At 41.5% G+C, this 17780-nt stretch overlaps 2 protein-coding genes across 2 annotated transcripts; both read left to right on the top strand.

Annotated features, from left to right (window-relative positions):
- Nucleotides 1-452: 452 nt before the first annotated feature.
- On the top strand, nucleotides 453-3633 carry cdca9 (cell division cycle associated 9). The gene is given in 8 exon segments (XM_076286627.1): nucleotides 453-585; nucleotides 689-817; nucleotides 924-964; nucleotides 1038-1093; nucleotides 3046-3126; nucleotides 3213-3323; nucleotides 3325-3460; nucleotides 3538-3633. Coding segments are annotated over 8 exon segments (729 nt in total). The 3' UTR covers nucleotides 3580-3633.
- A 2663-nt stretch (nucleotides 3634-6296) lies between these two features.
- On the top strand, nucleotides 6297-13766 carry gpib (glucose-6-phosphate isomerase b). Its single transcript, XM_076287709.1, has 18 exons — nucleotides 6297-6541; nucleotides 7386-7476; nucleotides 7817-7885; nucleotides 8262-8381; nucleotides 8489-8572; nucleotides 8733-8879; nucleotides 9900-9971; nucleotides 10069-10113; nucleotides 10225-10278; nucleotides 11214-11274; nucleotides 11365-11408; nucleotides 11613-11765; nucleotides 11957-12086; nucleotides 12203-12279; nucleotides 12457-12585; nucleotides 12710-12785; nucleotides 12995-13061; nucleotides 13268-13766. The coding sequence occupies exons 1-18, from the start codon at nucleotides 6423-6425 to the stop codon at nucleotides 13389-13391; spliced, it is 1662 nt and encodes a 553-aa protein (XP_076143824.1). The 5' UTR covers nucleotides 6297-6422; the 3' UTR covers nucleotides 13392-13766.
- Nucleotides 13767-17780: the final 4014 nt, after the last annotated feature.

Raw genomic sequence — 17780 nt, 5'->3', positions numbered from 1 at the left:
TTGATTTTCAGTGAGATTTCATGAAACCATCTGAGAGGTTTAGAGGGGAATATTTTATGGAGCTGGGAGACCACCGACTACACTGATTGGATGTCAGATAGGTTGGAAACGTTTTGTGGTGTACAATGTGTTGTAAAAGCTCGCCTAAAATAAACATATTTCTCTTTAAGATGTAGTAAAGTGGAAGTTGTAGAAATGCACGAGAAAAGAACAATCAAGCCATGGCTACACTTCAAAATGGTAGGATATTGTTCAGTCGGCCTAATATATCTTTTGGGTCCATGACCCATCACTTAAAGTTGATTAAGCCTAATTGATTATCTGGCGAGCACGCCGCACACCTGCAGTCCATTGTATGCACCAACAGGGAGGATTTGCTGTATAAATCTCTAAGCAGCCGCATATGTGCATCACTACCAAAGTAGAAAATTGTCATGTGCCACGGCGAGACTATGCCTCAGAGACGAACGCGAAAAGGTAGCCAGAGTTCGGATGGCCAAGAAGAAGGCCAGCCAAGCAAAGAGCAAAGAAGTATGATGCTTCAAAGGAAAAAGGAGTTATTTATTCAGCAATTTGAAAAGGAAGGTGTGTCTTGAGAAGTTGTTTAAAAAGGGAAAAAAGCTATTAGGCCTACATTAACTTGTCTGAAAAGACTGGCCTACTTCATGTCGCCCTTCTTTTCCAATAGCACAAGCTCGACTGAATGAAATGGAATCAAATCTGCAGCAGTTGTTGGCGACTGTCGACCGGGCATTTAAAGTTTTAATCATGAAGTCGCCACAGTCTCTTTTGAATACATTACTAAAGGACGTATTAGGTATGGAGTCCATAAATAATGTTTCGATAATGCAAGCGTCTTTGTAAAATTACTGTTTTTGTAAGCATTTTTATATTGTAAGTTGTTTATACTTTATAAGTTTCAGCTGACGACGATCCTGTTGGAGAGGTCACAATTGCTGTCGGGGTAGGTGTTAAATAATATTGACTATGTGCTGCCATCTGGCGATGAAGGTAAAATGTTCACATTTCAATTCCAGGCACAGTCTCCTGAGATACTTAAACCTCTCACTAGAAAACCTTCCAAAAAAGGCAAGTATATTTAAAGTTTGCTGCCTTAGATTGTACCCTCTATTAGCTGTGTTTAACATTAATTGCTCTATATATTGCAGCTATGAGTGAAGCAGCCACACTGAAAACCACACAAAACAAAAGGGCAACAGGTGGACCCGAGGTTTGTGTAATCTTTGGCTGTGTTTCACATCATCTAGGGCTTACTGGTAGGTTAAAACATGATTTTTGTTGTTGTATTGCAGAAAAGGAGGGGCAAGACCAGGTCCATGGATGTCAGTGATGGAAGACCTCTGAGGTAGGCTATTCTAGCCTGCTATTCCTAATTCCAATCAGAATCTGATTTATTTGCCCAAGTGAGCTAATACTGGTCACACCAGCAGTGCAGAGAATAAATGGAGAACATGTAAATAACATGGACAAAATACAACAGACAATATACATATAATGAAATGATTATTTATATAAATATTAATAAATAGATGCATCACACACACTTTGTACAGAAGATACAATACATAGTGATTGTGCAAGCAACTGTGTGCATTGTGTATACACCACTGTTCAAAATGTTGTGGTCACCCAGACAATTTTTTGATGTTTTCCATGAAAACTCACTTTTATTCATAAAACAAAAAAACTAAGTTGCAAAATGAAGAGGGAAATATAGTCAAGACATTGACAAGGTTAGAAATAATGATTTTTATTTGAAATAATTGTCCTTCAGTCAAAATTCTCCTTTTGGCATTCTAGCTGTCAATTTGAGGTAATCTGAAAACATTTCACTCCATGCTTCCTGAAGCACCTCCCACAAGTTGGATTAGCTTGCTGGGCACTTGCGTACCATACGGTCAAGTTGCTCCCACTCCATTACAGACCAGCGGACTGCTTCTTAATAGTTCTTGCATAGTTTGGAGGTGTGCTTTGGGTAATTGTCCTGTGTTGTAGGAGGAAATTGGTTCCAATCAAGTGCTGTCTGGCATGGTACAAAATGGAGATATGTATAATGTAGAATTCTCCCACTTTACCAGCACCAAAGCAGCCCCAGACCATCACATTACCTCCACCATGCTTGACAGATGGCGTCAGGCACTCCTCCAGCATCTTCACTTGTTCTGCGTCTCTCGCATGTTCTTCTCTGATCCAAACACCGCAAACTTAGATTCGTCAGAACACTTAACCCCCCCCCCCCCAATGTCTGTTCTTTTGTCCATCTTAATCTTTTCCTTTCATTGGTCTCAGATATCACTTTTTAGAAGGCCAGCATCCCAGAGTTGCCTCTTCACTGTGGATGTTGAGACTGCCGTTTTGTGGGTACCATTTAACAAAGCTGCCAGTTGTGAGGTGTCTTTCTCAAACGAGAGACTAATGTACTTGTCCTCTTGCTTAGTTGAGCACGGGGCCTCCCACTTCTCTTTCTATTCTGGTTAGAGCCTGTTTGTGCTGTTCTCTGAAGAGAATAAATAGTACACACGCTTGTAGGGAATCTTCAGTTTCTTGGCAATTTCACACATGGAATAGCCTTCATTTCTGGTGCTCCAGATACTCAACTAGCTAAAAGGAAGGCCAGTTGTATAGCTTCTCTAATCAGCATAACAGTTTTCAGCTGTGCTAACATGATTGCACAAGGCTTTTCTAATCATCAATTAGCCTTTTAACACGATTAGCTAACATGATGTACCATTAGAACACAGGAGTGATTGTTGCTGGAAACGGGCCTCTGTACATGTAGATTCATTCACCACATTAAATTAATTAGAAATAGTCTAGTTTGTTATGTTATCTTCATTGAAAAAAACAGCGCTTTCCTTTTAAAAATGAGAACATTTCTAAGTGACCCCAAACTTTTGACCAGTAGTGTAGGTAGGAATGAAATGTGATGTATGAGCATTTGTAGAGGTGAAGCAGGATGTATAACTGGTAGAGTGGACATGCCATCCACAATTTGCTGGTTTAACTTTATTCTTCTCCATCGAGGTGTGCTACCACTGCAAGTGCAAAAAGAACTCAGTCCCGTTTTGCCAATCTCGGTGACCAGTCTCGGCCCAAAGCCATCAGGTAAAAGCCTCAATACTTTTTCACATGAGAACACAGACCTCATTTTGGATATGACTGCAATATAAGACTTCCTACTGTATTACCAGGTCTATTACACGATCAATCAGCGACGATTTGTCAATTGGCAAAGTTCTTCCCAGCAATGTAGCAGTTATCACAACTTCACAAGGAGAGGTAACATGCCTTTTTACCCAGTAAGAGTAGGCTAATCAAAGAACATGTCTCATATCTTGTATTTGTTTTACAGACACTTTTGCTAAGTGAAGAAACTAAAGATGACTTCAACTTGGCGAAGGTGGACGATGTAGCAATTATCCATATGGAGAGATTACGGGTAAATCATTAACTGTCAAAAGTAAATTTGTGAATTTTGAAGTGTTAAAAATACTAATTTCCTTTTCTTATTTTCAGGATTTGATAAACCACTTTTGCAACAAAGTGAAGACTATATAATTACTTTTTGTGCTTTTTAGGTTATTTGTGCTTTTCATTTATTTATTAAGTTATATATTAGTTACGTCATTTTGAATGTAGCCAAATAAAGTAATTATTTTAAACTTATTTGTTTGGAATAAGCTATGCCCTCAATTATTGTGTGTGTAAATGAAAGTTCTTCTGCCACTCGGTGCTCTTAATTGTCAACCTGAGTTCAGTTTCATTACATCTGGTAGCTTTGTTACAAACTTTATTTTTTTCTGAACCATGACCATCTTGAAAATGAGGTGTCTGGTTACAAGTGCATTATAGTTGCATAAACTATGGAGGCAGCATGTCCAAACTGTTAAGCCAAAAAACATGGGGCCAACCTTTAGTTACAATCAAGCATTTCATTTAACATGGCTACTCAACTGCTGTCACTACGCGCCTGGTCTACAACCAACCCAAAAGGGCACGTTACCCCGCTGCTCATCCAGCTACACTGGCTACCTATGGCGGCCCGCATCAAATTCAAGGCTCTAACGCCTACAAATTAGTCTCCGGTTCTGCTCCCGCCTACTTGAATGCCCTCATACAGACATAGGCTACGCTACCTCTAGACCGCTGCGCTCCTCAGACAAACGACGTTTAGCTCTACCACCGGTACGCTCAGGCCAATCCAAACTTTTCTAATCGGTTGTTCCTCGTTGGTGGAACACACTGCCAGTTCCTACAAGGCAGGGACATCCCTCCATTTTCATTAAACTCCCGAAGACCCAGCTCTCTAGAGAACATAGCACCACTTAACAACAAGTCTTGCTAGCACTTACCAGCCGTCTTGAACTGACACGTAACTGTTCAAAACAGCACTCACTGATTCACTTAATCTTACTGTACTCTACTGTTTTTTCAATTGTACTAAAATTGTTGAATTGCTTTAAAACTTAAACTGTTTACCATGTTAGTCGCTTTGGCTAAAAATGCGTCAGCCACATGTAATGTAAAAAATGAATCATTGTTTCACCCAGAGCAGAACAACCGGTGTTATTTGCTTCCACAAGTGGGGTGTGATTCTGGTTTGTGTGCAAATAACTATGACTTGTAGATTTGGAATGTCAGTATGCTCATTTACAAATAATGCTGCACAGTTCAGTGTTTTGCACATTACTAAATCCGCCGTATCCCTATCAAAGACAGTGCAGATAAAACTAAGCCACTCAGCCTTAATTGGCGTAGCTCCAAATTACCTCAAGGAGGTGTTTGTCCCCCTTCTGCTTGCCGAAACCCCAATTCATTCCAGTGTTTTGCTATTGAGCATCATATAGCCTAGATTATTATTCAATCTGAACAAGACGTCCTTTCCGTCTTTAATCTAAACTATTTATCTATTTATACCAACACTTTTAGTTGTTGCTGAAGAGGCCATATTACGTGTTCTGTTCTGTTGTCACCAGGGTGTGTACCCCAGCTTCTTCCCTTCCCCGAGGTCCAGGTTACCGCATCTTCACCTAAAGATTTAGAGGACACGGCTGCTGTCTCGCATGGTCACACACTGGGCATTACCATATTGCACAAAGATTTACAGAATCTTCTGACACGGTCATTGTGACTCAGCACACTAATAATAAACCAGTGTTTGACACTAATGTCAAGGAGTGTGCATAGCCTGGGTTGTGGCCTAATACTGGCTGAAGATGGAGCCAAGAGGCCTCATCCCCATGGTAATGATGTTATACTACCTGGTACCCAGGTCTACATTAATTAAGAAACAATCTCTACATTCCAAAGAAGGTATAACATATACCTGATCATAAGACAGAATTCAGAGGTATGCTTTTACAACTTTGTTGCACATGATCATTACTTAACTAAAACCATCAAAGATCAACACTTTGTCCTAGAAATAACACCGAAAGAGCTCATGCTTTCAGCTGATATTTATTGACATTAGGCCTACATGTAAATTAAATTGTCTTACAAGCAGGAAAAAACGTGTCTGTGCAGTTAATGGTTATTTGCAATCCACTTCCATAGCAACATATGTTTTGTAAAACACTGACAATACAAACTCTTGTCCTACTTAACCGCTATGCACTGCAGCCTAATGTATCAATAGCCTGTAATTTCATCGAATCATTAAATTTAACAATCCTGCATTAGGCTAGTAAATCTGTATTAATGTAGTTAGTTTTCATGTAGGCTAATCATACAGCATGCAGTCATATACATTGTAGCCTATATTTGTAAATAATATAAAACAACAGCAAATGTTCCAAATATTCTATTTCATTTATCGTATTGGTGGCCTGTTTGCAATATAACACACAGGCGCTAGAGGGCTTTAGCCTACCATGTTGTAGCCTGGAGGTGATGTAGGCTACTGACCAAATAAAAAAAAAAAAGATGCGCACAAGATAAGGACAGATAAGGATTTAGAATTATACAACTTTATTTCAAGTTAAGGCCAATAAGTTCCCCATTGTAAAAATAATTTAAGAAGCATCAGGCCTAGCTAAGCTGGGAGCTCTGTGAAAAAAATAGAAAAAACATCTTTACAACTTTCATGATTCTTTTGAATGATGAGCTAATGATAATAAAACTCTAATGCACCTTTCCTCGTGGGCAAATTCACAGTGAAAGAGAACGTTTTTTAGATATTTAATCGCGTTGGACAGGACTACGGGTTTGCGCATGGACCCTGTGGTTCCTTTATCGTCACTGTAGGAGGAGCATTCTGGTGCCCAACGATTGGAAGAGCATACGAGTCTGTTGCGGAAGGCAATAGCGGAATTGCCCTTCAAAATCATTCTTTACACTTGCATCTATTTCAGTCAGCCAGGGTCGGCAAGTAGACAGGAACAAACCGAACATCAGACAGAATGGGACTCTCTAGTGATGCCAGCTACAAGAAACTCGAGCAATGGTACAAGTCCAATGCTGGGAACCTCAATATGAGGAAAATGTTCGAAGCTGACAAGGACAGGTTCAGCAAGCACAGGTAAACGGCGCCGTTTCTAAACAAACTGATACAGCTAAGTCATGATGGGTTGAGTATTTCAGTTCAATGATATCTGAAATGTAAAAAATGTCATTGAGTGAGTGTGTAAGGGGCGGGGACTGAAGGTTTGTAGCCTACCATCTGACGCGTGATCAGTATTATGCAACTCGTTGTCATTACTCTGGACTAGCCTCTCCAGTTTGTAAATCAGCCTAATTTATGTTTTCTATTGTCAGATACATATTTGAAAATGGTGTTGATAATTACGTCCATATTTCCCTATGTTTGACTTGGATGACTCATGGACTAAGATCTGCGCATGGACTCAATTGTTACATGCTCCCGGCAGTCACGTAGGCTACACATCCTGTCTCCACGTCCCTGTAACAAGTGTGATGTTGATCGATCTATATAATTATTGCACTCACAAATGTAGCCATATAGAGCAAATTGATTGGTTAAAAAGAAAGTGTACGTGTCACGTTTGTTCTGTTTTGTGAAGTGCAGAAGTAAATCCTGGTTTATTATAAGCTCCCTATTGATCCAGTGCACATGCCCTACGTGCATACGCGCACATCTTATCCTATACGATTGCACCTGTGCTGAAAGTGTGAGATTAAAGCACATAGCACATCGCCTTTCTAGGAAGGCCGTATCCTGCAGCCTCCACGCCTCTCCCAATGCGGCCCGCAAGGTGCATGAACATGATGTCCTTTGTGCACACATAGTTGAGTCTTTCCCTGTCGGTATCAGACAGCGAGAATAGCTGGCTACTAAAACAGATTCGTATGTATTTCCTATATAAAAAGCTAATTGTCTTCCATTTCGTTATATGTGTCAATAGCCTGACATTAAACACAGAAGATGGAGACATCCTTCTTGATTACTCCAAGAATCTCATCAATGAGGAAGTCATGGCAATGCTGGTGGAACTGGTAATCACTCTGTGAATATTGGTTAAATGTATGCCCTAAAATGTAGGGGGACGACAGGACTCATAGAACTGTTTTTAGGGGGTTTGTTTTTGTGGTTTTCTGACTAAGTTCTAGCCAGGGTCTGTAACAGCCTACTCCCTAAAATGTGCCATTCCATTTAGTGGGGTTAGGAAGAGTATTTATTTTCCTGTATTTGGGTGTGTGATTTTTTGGATAGTTAACCATAGCAGACCCCTAGGTAACAGGCAGCTGTGGTTGATTCCAAAACACATTTTAGCCTGATGTAACCTAACAGTATTGTTAACATCTTTCTATGTTATCATTTTGTGATCTCTTATAGGCCAAGTCCAGAGGCGTGGAGGCTGCCAGAGATAAGATGTTCGCTGGAGAGAAGATCAACTTCACTGAGGTGAATATCTTGGCACTACAAACTCTGATGCAAAGATCAAGGCAGATTACGGTTACAAAGGGGAATAAGTTCTCATTTGCCATTATCTTCTGTACCATATTCCCACTGAAATTATCTACAGTGTTTGAGTATTGTTTGTGAAGGTGGGACTGAACATTGACAGTATATCAGAATGGAATTTTTCCAAACAGAATTGACCCTTTATCATTTGTAAATGGTGACAAGTTGAGGGTTACAAGAACTATTTGGAATATTGATTCCCTAGTGATTCCTCTATTGGTTAAGGAAAAACAATAGCCTCAAATAGATAGCGTATATAGCCTGCCACTCACAAAGTGAAGCGAAGCTAACAGACATCTCCTCCCCATGTGTGTAGAACCGTGCAGTGCTCCACATTGCCCTGAGGAACCGCTCCAACACCGCCATCCAGGTCGGGGGCAGTGATGTGATGCCTGAGGTGAACAAAGTGCTGGAGAAGATGAAGGGCTTCTGTCATGTGAGTATGAGCGTTGGAACTGGGATTACACAAAGCTACCTCAGGAATCTGTAGAGTCAAGATGCCAGTGGAGGTTTCTCATTGTCTGTCTGTCTTTTCTGCTGCAGAAAGTGCGCAGCGGTGAATGGAAGGGCTACACCGGAAAGGCCATCACAGATGTGGTCAATGTAGGCATTGGTGGATCTGATCTGGTAAGAAAGTTTTTGTCATTAAGAGCTCTATAGTATTTTCTATAGTAGCAGCAGTAGTAGTAGCAGCAGTACTAGTTGCATACAAATGACCATTACCTAGTAGTAGTAGTGATGGTGGTGTTGAGGTCTCTTTTCTAAATGAAAATATGTTCTGCAATAGGGCCCATTGATGGTCACTGAGGCTCTGAAGCCCTACTCTAAAGGTGGACCCCGTGTGTGGTTCGTCTCCAACATCGATGGCACCCACATTGCAAAGACCCTGGCTGAGCTCAATGCAGAGACCACCTTGTTCATCGTCGCTTCCAAGGTACTAGACCTCTTTTTACAGACAACATTTGGTGACAAACATGTTAAGGAAGTAGGAAGTACATGTCTCAGAGGAACAAGAGCCAAAAGATTTAAAGATGGCATCTCCCTATTGTCACAGAAGCTGACAAAACCTGCTTATTTAAGAGGACCCATTGTGCTTTGTGTTTTGTCAACAGTGCATAAGTTTGCACCATGGAGAGTATGTCTTAAGACCAGCAAGCTAACTGGCTGACATCCAACAAACTTACCTAACAACTGTGGCACACTGTTTTTCAGCAATATATTGGACATGTCTTGCAGTGCAAGCTGTTTGTATTTTTATGGAGGCAACACAACTTCTTGAATAGCCTGGATAGCTAGTGAGAGGGACAAGTATGTTTATCGGTTATTTGCATTATCATATAGCAACAAAATAATCTATTCGTTTATAAAAACACATAATATGGATTCAACTAACAAGCAGCAACAATATATGTGAGCAACAGTATTTATAACATTAAAATATTGTGTGTATCATCACAATTCATAATCTTTTTGTTATTGTTGACATACTTGAGTATTCACAAACACATTGCATAGTGAGTTCTTGCACAGTTGAAGTTTGAAGTGGAGCACTTCCTCCTATTTTCCCACATTACTCGGATTTCAGTTTTGCTTTTTAAAAGGTGGATTGGTGTAGGTTGCAGCTTCATTTTGTACTTTCCACTAAAACTTAATTTAACAGATTTATGCTAGAATACATCTTGAATTCCCTGTGGAATTTGCAATGACTTGAATCACTTTTTAGCTTTGAAAAGCACGTCTCACAGTGGAAGTTTCCATTCAGCCTGTGCCACATTTGCTCTATAAAATGGAAGATTCCATTTAAACAAAGGAATCTGTTGCTTCCGCATGGCTGCATGCTGGGTCCTGCCGTATTACACCCTCATAGTGAATACAGTCTAGAATGGAGTCTGGAAGGCTCTGAAAACAGACGGTTGGCCTTGATGGCAAATGTATTACCATTTTCTTTGTGCAGACATTCACCACCCAAGAGACCATCACCAATGCTGAGTCTGCCAAAGAATGGTTCCTTAAATCCGCAAATGATGTGAGTTTCCTATGTTATTGAATCGAATATATGCACATACATTGAAATAAATGTGTGGTGAAAACATTCTTTCAACTTTACTCTTATCCATTACCAGCCTTCTGCTGTGGCCAAGCACTTTGTCGCTCTCTCTACCAATGCAGTAAGTGTGCCCATCCTGTTTCTAAAAATTATAAAAGGAGATTTTGCTATTTAATTTGTATAAACCAAAGCCTTTTTGTATCTTATTGCTGTGCTTCCTGGTCTTTTGCAGCCCAAAGTGAAGGACTTCGGCATTGACACCAACAACATGTTCGAGTTTTGGGATGTAAGTGTCCAGATTATGGTCTCCAATTGCAGCAGACTCTGGAAAGACTGCAGCCCAGATCAGGCTCCAGCTCTCTCCATAGCCGGCTGCTATCGAGAGCATGATGAGGAGCACTCAGTGCTCCTCCGTCACCCTTGAACTTTGATGAGGGCTGAGGCAGAGGCTAAAAATACAGCATAGTCTTTTGACCTGTGAAGTAGGTGGCTGGACTCAAAGAATAGCAGCTGCTGGGTAATCAGAAGCCGGTCTTGTATGTTATATGTATCCTTGACCTTATCTCTGCTGGAGGTCACTGGAAAGGTCTCATCAAAGGTCGGAAATCCACATGTGTGCCTTGATGTGTCTTCAGAGACAAACTAAGCAGCCATTTTAATACAGTTTTTTGCATATTTTTCTTACTCATCTTTTTAGTTTAGATAAATAATGTTGGAAATGTGCAATATTTGACAGAAATTCAAGAATTAAGGCCTCAGTTAATTAAGGACTCTTAACTTGGTTCTAAACTTGGTAGAGATAAATAATCAGCGTTCTGCAAACAAATGCAAAATGAGCTAATATATTATATTAATCTGATGTTGGATAGGTTAATTTTAATAGCATTGTCTGTTTAAGGCCACATAGAAATGATAATAAAAATAGTTTATCAGCTCGCTCGGTCTAGTTTTAGAGCCTGGGGCTCCCTCTGGGGGCAGACATGTTGCATTGTAAGTCTGCGCACAGCTTCCTGTCACAAACCATTAGTTACTTGTGGTCATGCCTCTGAAGTGAAGAAAGGCTTTTACAAGCATTCTGTCCACTCGGGTCTCAGCTGCAGGGCCTTCATTAATTTTCCTCGATGATGTTTTATCAGTATTGATATGACATCTGGGTCATCATTTCATTGATCATTGTGGTTGGTCATTTGCAGTAATCTGTCTTTTTTGTTATTATTTTAGTGGGTCGGTGGACGCTACTCCCTGTGGTCAGCCATCGGACTGTCCATCGCCCTGCACATAGGTACAAAATCAGTTTAAAGGCACAGTGCACATTGGGATGTGTAGTGATCTTGAGAACTAATTTGTGTTTCTGTCTGTCAATTTCTCTCAGGCTATGAGAACTTTGAGAAGCTTCTCTCTGGAGCTCACTGGATGGTATGTACCTCTTATTAGCATTTACTATAATGCTTCTTAGAATAGCAAATACATGATCAAGACTGATGAAATGTTGAAGACATGTTAAAGCATGTGTAAGTGGATACCTGTAGCTGTAGCCCAGGGTTATACCAATTACACATAAATAGGTTGGAGAGGCCAGTGCAGCCCATTGCCCATCCTCTTGCCTGTCTGTCCTTGCAGGATAATCACTTCCGCACCGCCCCACTGGAGAAGAATGCCCCCATCCTTCTGGCTCTCCTGGGTGTCTGGTACATCAACTACTTCCAGGCTGAGACACATGCCATGCTGCCATACGACCAGTATATGCATCGCTTTGCAGCTTACTTCCAGCAGGTGCGTGCGTGACGGAGCTTTAGTTTCTTCAACTGTCCCTAGCTTAGAACATTTACAAGTTAAATTGTTCAGTTCATTTCCGGAGTTGTTGCCATTTGTAAATATTGAGTGTCTGAGTTCAACATTGCTATATGTTGAGTGTGCAAAGTGTTTGCTCTTCTGTTTAAAAATCTGTATGTCCGTATTTGTAGGGTGATATGGAATCCAACGGGAAGTACATCACAAAACATGGTGCCAAGGTGGACTATCACACTGGTCCCATTGTTTGGGGAGAGCCGGGAACCAATGGCCAGCATGCGTTCTACCAGCTTATTCACCAAGGTGCACATCCTGTCACATTGTCCCAGAGGGTTACAGGCTTAACATAAGCATGCAGTGCAGTGGGTTGTGTGTTCACTGATGGTGTGTGTGAAACGGGCTGTCTGTCTCCTCTGCAGGCACACGCATGATTCCCTGTGACTTCCTCATTCCTGCCCAGAGCCAGCACCCTATCAGAGACAGTCTGCACCACAAGGTACCTCGGGAAGAACCATTTATGAAATGCTGCTGTAGCCATCTCTCCTCTTTTTCTCTGTCTCGTACATTTGACTTTTTGCTCGAGTGTTTCTTGTTTTCGGGTAAAACATTTAAAAAATATCTGACCTTCCATCTTGGTCTCATCTATGGCCCCCCCCCCCCCCCCCCCCCCCAGATCCTGATGGCTAACTTCCTGGCCCAGACTGAGGCCCTGATGAAGGGAAAGACCACAGATGAGGCCAAGGCTGAGCTGGAGGCCGGAGGGCTGAGTGGAGAGGCGCTGGACAAGCTGCTACCACACAAAGTGAGTCATTGAGCATGCATAAGGGCAGTGGTGCCCCCTGGAGGGATGGATGCCAAATGAGCATTATATTGGGACCGGCAGCAGAGGGCGCTAGTAGTTCACAACAAATAATTTTGTTTTCTAGGTATTCCAAGGCAACAAGCCAACCAACTCTATCATTTTCAAGAAGCTGAGTCCGTACACCTTGGGAGCTCTCATTGGTGAGTGAGTGGATACCGGAAGCCATGGCCTAGCTCCTGACTGACAACACTGTAATAACATATGGTGGTGGCTCTACTTTAAGGAAGATCTTTGTGTGTATATTGAGACAATTAAAGTAGAAAGTTGACAATAATATATATATATATATATATAATATTACTATTGTCAATACAAATGTTGAAATAATATTTATCTTTTTTATTTGCAGCCATGTATGAGCACAAAATCTTTGTTCAGGGAGTCATGTGGGAGATCAACAGTTTTGACCAGTGGGGGTAAGTATTATCAGACATATAGAATTTTCATTTCAAAGACATTCAAGGGGCCATGTGAACATAAGTGAGGAAGAGGTTAGAAAAGGATTCACTAAGGCTTTTCTAAATAGGCCTAGTTTTTCTAAATGATCACTCCATGATCGTGTGTGTGTGTGTGTGTGTGTGTGTGTGTGTGTGTGATCCTGATTGTCTCCATCCCCTGACAGAGTGGAACTGGGCAAGCAGCTGGCCAAGAAGATCGAGCCTGAGCTGACAGCAGCTGGTGACGTGAGCTCCCATGACTCTTCCACCAACGGTCTCATCAATTTCTTCAAGAAGAACACCGCCTGAGCCTGGCGCTGCAGCCACATTGCCCTGCCCCACCCCACCCCGCCTCTCCACACCACCGACCCCCCCCCCCAGGTCTGGAGCCCACAGCAGTGCCCAGCTGAGCCCTGGCTCGCTGATGGCCAAGCGACTCCCTAGCACTGGAGTGGAAGAGCTAACTGTATCTGTAATCACTTATTTGTGTAATCTTGAGTCTCTGTTCATTGTGTAAATTGACTATGTTTATGTGTCTAAACCTAGGAAAGGGATCGGCTGTATTTTACTGCACAAGTCACCCTCTATAGGTAACGCAGAAAGAGAAACAGGTTACTGCCATGTTACGCTGCCCTGGTACTTAATGGCTTGAAGAATAAATATTGTCACAGTCACTTTACCCTTGACCAGTGTCTGTTTGATTACTTGGTGTTAATTAGATTAAATGGAGTTAGATACATTTGTCTGCATTTTATGTCCTGTGTACTTTTGATTAGGGTTCCTGCTGTGGATAATGTTCCGGAGTGATGAGGTTGATGTTCCAGTTTATGACAAATGGAATAGGAAGATGGTAGAGGGGGTCAGTAAGGGTTATTAGTGTTAATGATTATGAGGGGCAAAGTCCTTGGTCAAACAAGCTTGTGCATGTGCAAGAGGTGTACTTTGTCCTATGGCCTTGTCTGTAAAAGTCAAAGGTATGACATCAAAGTGTGGGAGCTGTGGAACATTTCCATAGATATTTTTACTGGAAAGAATTAATCTAATTACTCAGAAACCTGATTTTTGTTTTTATTAAGAATTCACCTCAACGTCAGGCAAAATGGCCCAAGATTGAACTGCTTTCGCTGTTGAATGAATGTAATGAATGAATTAATTCTTTTAGTGTTTTCTGTCATTTGACATTGATATACTAACTGTTGTGAGATCTTAATCTGGTTGATACCACTGACAGACATATGTGAAACACTTGGAATATGATGCAAAGCCTTAGGCATCCAATATATATTTTGAGATCAAATTACCCATGATTCATGTATCACTAGATGTCGCTCATCCAGCAGACTTGGCATTGTGTCATTTCCATGGGAGCTCCCAGGGCTTATTTTCTGACTGGAACACCAGGCCAAAGGTCTTCTCTGTGGTCTCTAACCCAAATCCCCAGCTATCACTGCCTGCTAAATTGGCCCTGTTTGGGGGAAAACAAACACAATACTAAACAAATCTGGAAAGCATCATTTGATAATTGAATAGGCCTACAGTTACCTATGTTAAGAGTTAGAGGAACATTTATACACGTAAATGCTCCACAGATACACACATATCCTTTCTTTATACCCTAATGATATCCTAATGGTTATTACACCATAAATACATGGAATTATTCTTATAACAATAGCATAGTTTCAACAAGCTTGCAATCTCCCCGGCAGCTTGAATCATGCTGCCAGTTACAAATGACTGAATCTCCTAGCAGAGAACTCGGAGACCCCCGACACTGGTGGTTGGGCTTCTAGTGCCTGTTGCCTAGCAACAATACTTTACTTCAAACAACTTAGTCTTAGTTATTTCAGGCACAGTAGAAAAGAACATAAGTGAGATTTGAATTTATTCTGAGGGGAGAAAGAGAATCTGATGAAGATAAACATGCTTCCCTCAAATCACTTCACTGTGCTGCTGCACATGTTGACAGCCATATATAGGGATTGGATCATGGATAAACAGACATGTTGTTCCAACCAAAAGCTTTTTTTTTCTTAGACTATCCTAGAGGGATTCTGTCAGCACATATAGTGGCCAGTTCCAATTGAATTGGGATACAGCCTAGGCTATAATGGTCATAATGGTGTCTTAACATCTCTTATTCACTCCTTTTTTTCTTGTGTCCCCATGTTGTCTTAAACCTTTTAACTGCATCAATACCAGTAGTCTATAAAAGAAGATAAAACAAACCAAACACTAGCTTATTTTGAATTGATATTGCAGGTCATTGAACAAGGGAATTACAATATCTTGGAAGAAATAGATTTGAATGTTTTGAGATTTTGGCCTGCAATCTCCAACATTTCCCCCTACATTCCCAGCACTTGGTGACAAGTCAATCTCATGTTTATTTGATGTTCTGCGGTCAACATGAATACATCATCCCAGTTATCCTCCAGGTCAGAGAATTGATGGAGGAGTTGTGCAAAGCCGTCTCTGTTTGACTGGTCATTGAACTGGTCAAGGCAGGAAGCCAAAGGAAAGCCCCCAGAACTCGACTCTCCTCTTTCTGTGTGTAGTGAAATGCCCCAACATAAATGGCTTCGACAAAGTCCCCACCAGAGAAACCATACATAACACAACAGCTTTTGACTGCTTAATGATAACACATTCTGAGAGGGATCTCATGGAGCAGGGGTTCCCAAACTTTTCCACGACAAGGCCCCCCAAATACTACTAGGTTCTGGCCAAGGACCCCCTTGATGTGTTATTAAACCCATCGACAATACTACGGAAAATGTAAAAATACATAGCTAATCCTAATAATTATTTTAGCCACAAGCACTTCGCGATGGAGCAGTGTGTAAAAATTGCATTGGGGCTTTCTGCTAGAGAGCTATCACTTTACTATTACTGCCAGTAATTATCATGGAAAATATAATGTTCAGATATGCAACAAATTATTATAATGGCATTGTATAACAACCCTCATAGTAATAGGTATATTTTACATTTTTCAAATGTATTTATTTGTTGCTTTTATTTTTCCTTCCAACTTGCTGAGGCCCCCCTGGCACCCCCTCGCGGCCCCCACTTTGAAAACCACTGTCATGGAGCATTCAGGGTGGCAGGCTAATACTTTCTTTGAAGTATAAATATGTGAATATGTACTGGGATGTAGGAGGATGGTTGTGGAAGCTCGAGCATCATTAAGCTTGACTATCTGGGGTCCAGAGTGAAGCCACTCAGTTTTTACAGGCTGATTTATCGTCACCATCTGATCTGAGACGTCACAAGGCCAGACCTCTGTCTCCAGCAGCCCTGTTTTCTCAGCCCACATTTCAGCCTGTGATTTGCCCCTCTGATGTCCCGGGTGGGGGTGGACCGTGACGGGCCGTAAAAGAGGACTGTTGGGCCTGGACTCCCGCCACATTCCCACGGCTGCGAGAGTCATGGAAAGGTTAGCCTGAAGTGCGTGGGCAGTGGCGAGCATCTGCTAATAGATCACGGCTGTGTGAGTGACACGTCTGGGTGGCTGGCTGTCCCCGGGTGGCAGCACTGAGACTGTCAGAGATGTTGGTGTGACAGGAGAGCATCTCTCTGGAGTCTGCAACAGTCAGTCAGCTTTCGTAGCTGATATGGGATTACTGCCTGCCTGAGTGAAACTACTTCTGATGGCAGCCTTTTGGTTTTTTGTTGATGACATTGCTGTAATTTTTCAGTTCTTATCTTAAGGTTGCTGGTTAAGTGGAGCTGTCAATTATTTCAATTATGCCGGTGCACGTGATGCATCAGAAATGACAGGTGGGAATGGGCACCAAAAAGCCAATGATTTTTAAGGGGATCAAATGTACACGTTCAGAAATTCACAGTGGAGAGGAAAAAAGCAATGAAGATATTTTTCTAATAATTTTGCAAAGGTAGCATACTATGACAGCACCACATTTAAATTCACTGAGCTCTTCAGAACAACCCAAATGTTATAGTTACTGGGCAACATTTTATACATTATTAACAGTCTTAAGGCTTAAGGTGTGTCACAATATTTTTTTCCATAGAATATTATGGTGGAGTAAACACTTTGTTAGCAAACAGATTACACCATGAAATATAAATGCAACATGAAATATAAAAGAACCACAGAGTGAATATGCTAATCCTGTTGTCTGGTGCTTAGTTGATTTATGAAAAATACATCGCTGTCTTTGCACTGGGAGCGACACCTTCACCAGTAGTTATAGTAGTTACTCTCCACCTGAGAGAAAGCTTTCAGTGTGTGGCACAGTGGAATAGAGGATTGTCCCGGGATCCAGCCACACCTGCTTTTTTTCACCGTTGAGTCGGAGGTATGGCAGAGCCATGAGCCAGCTCACATAATGACTGCTTTGTGCTCCAGCCCTGTTGATCTGTCATTCCGTCTCCATAGTCACTCCAGTAATGTGCATATAAGAGAGACAGAGCAAGAGAAAGAGAGAGAGAGAGAGAGAGAGAGAAGTGTAAGCTCAAGTCTACGTAAGGGCTTAACTGTCAGTAGTCCTGGACTTCAGTCACCAATCAGGGTACCAGCAGATCCCAACTATCAGGCTTATTAAGAGGAACTCTTACCCTTACTGATGAGAATGAATCACTCAGAGACACAAGTTGAAGATGTACCCATATGGCTGTGCCAGCAGTTTAATTATACCTCTCTGCATGGGCACTGTGACATGTAGGGACATG

Source organism: Alosa pseudoharengus, unplaced genomic scaffold, assembly GCF_046254945.1.
Source record: "Alosa pseudoharengus isolate Yale_2024_CS ecotype anadromous, Long Island Sound unplaced genomic scaffold, YU_APseudo_1.1 YU_APseudo_1.1_scf_16, whole genome shotgun sequence".
Lineage (NCBI taxonomy): Eukaryota > Metazoa > Chordata > Actinopteri > Clupeiformes > Clupeidae > Alosa > Alosa pseudoharengus.
This window is presented reverse-complemented; position numbering and strand designations above follow the sequence as displayed.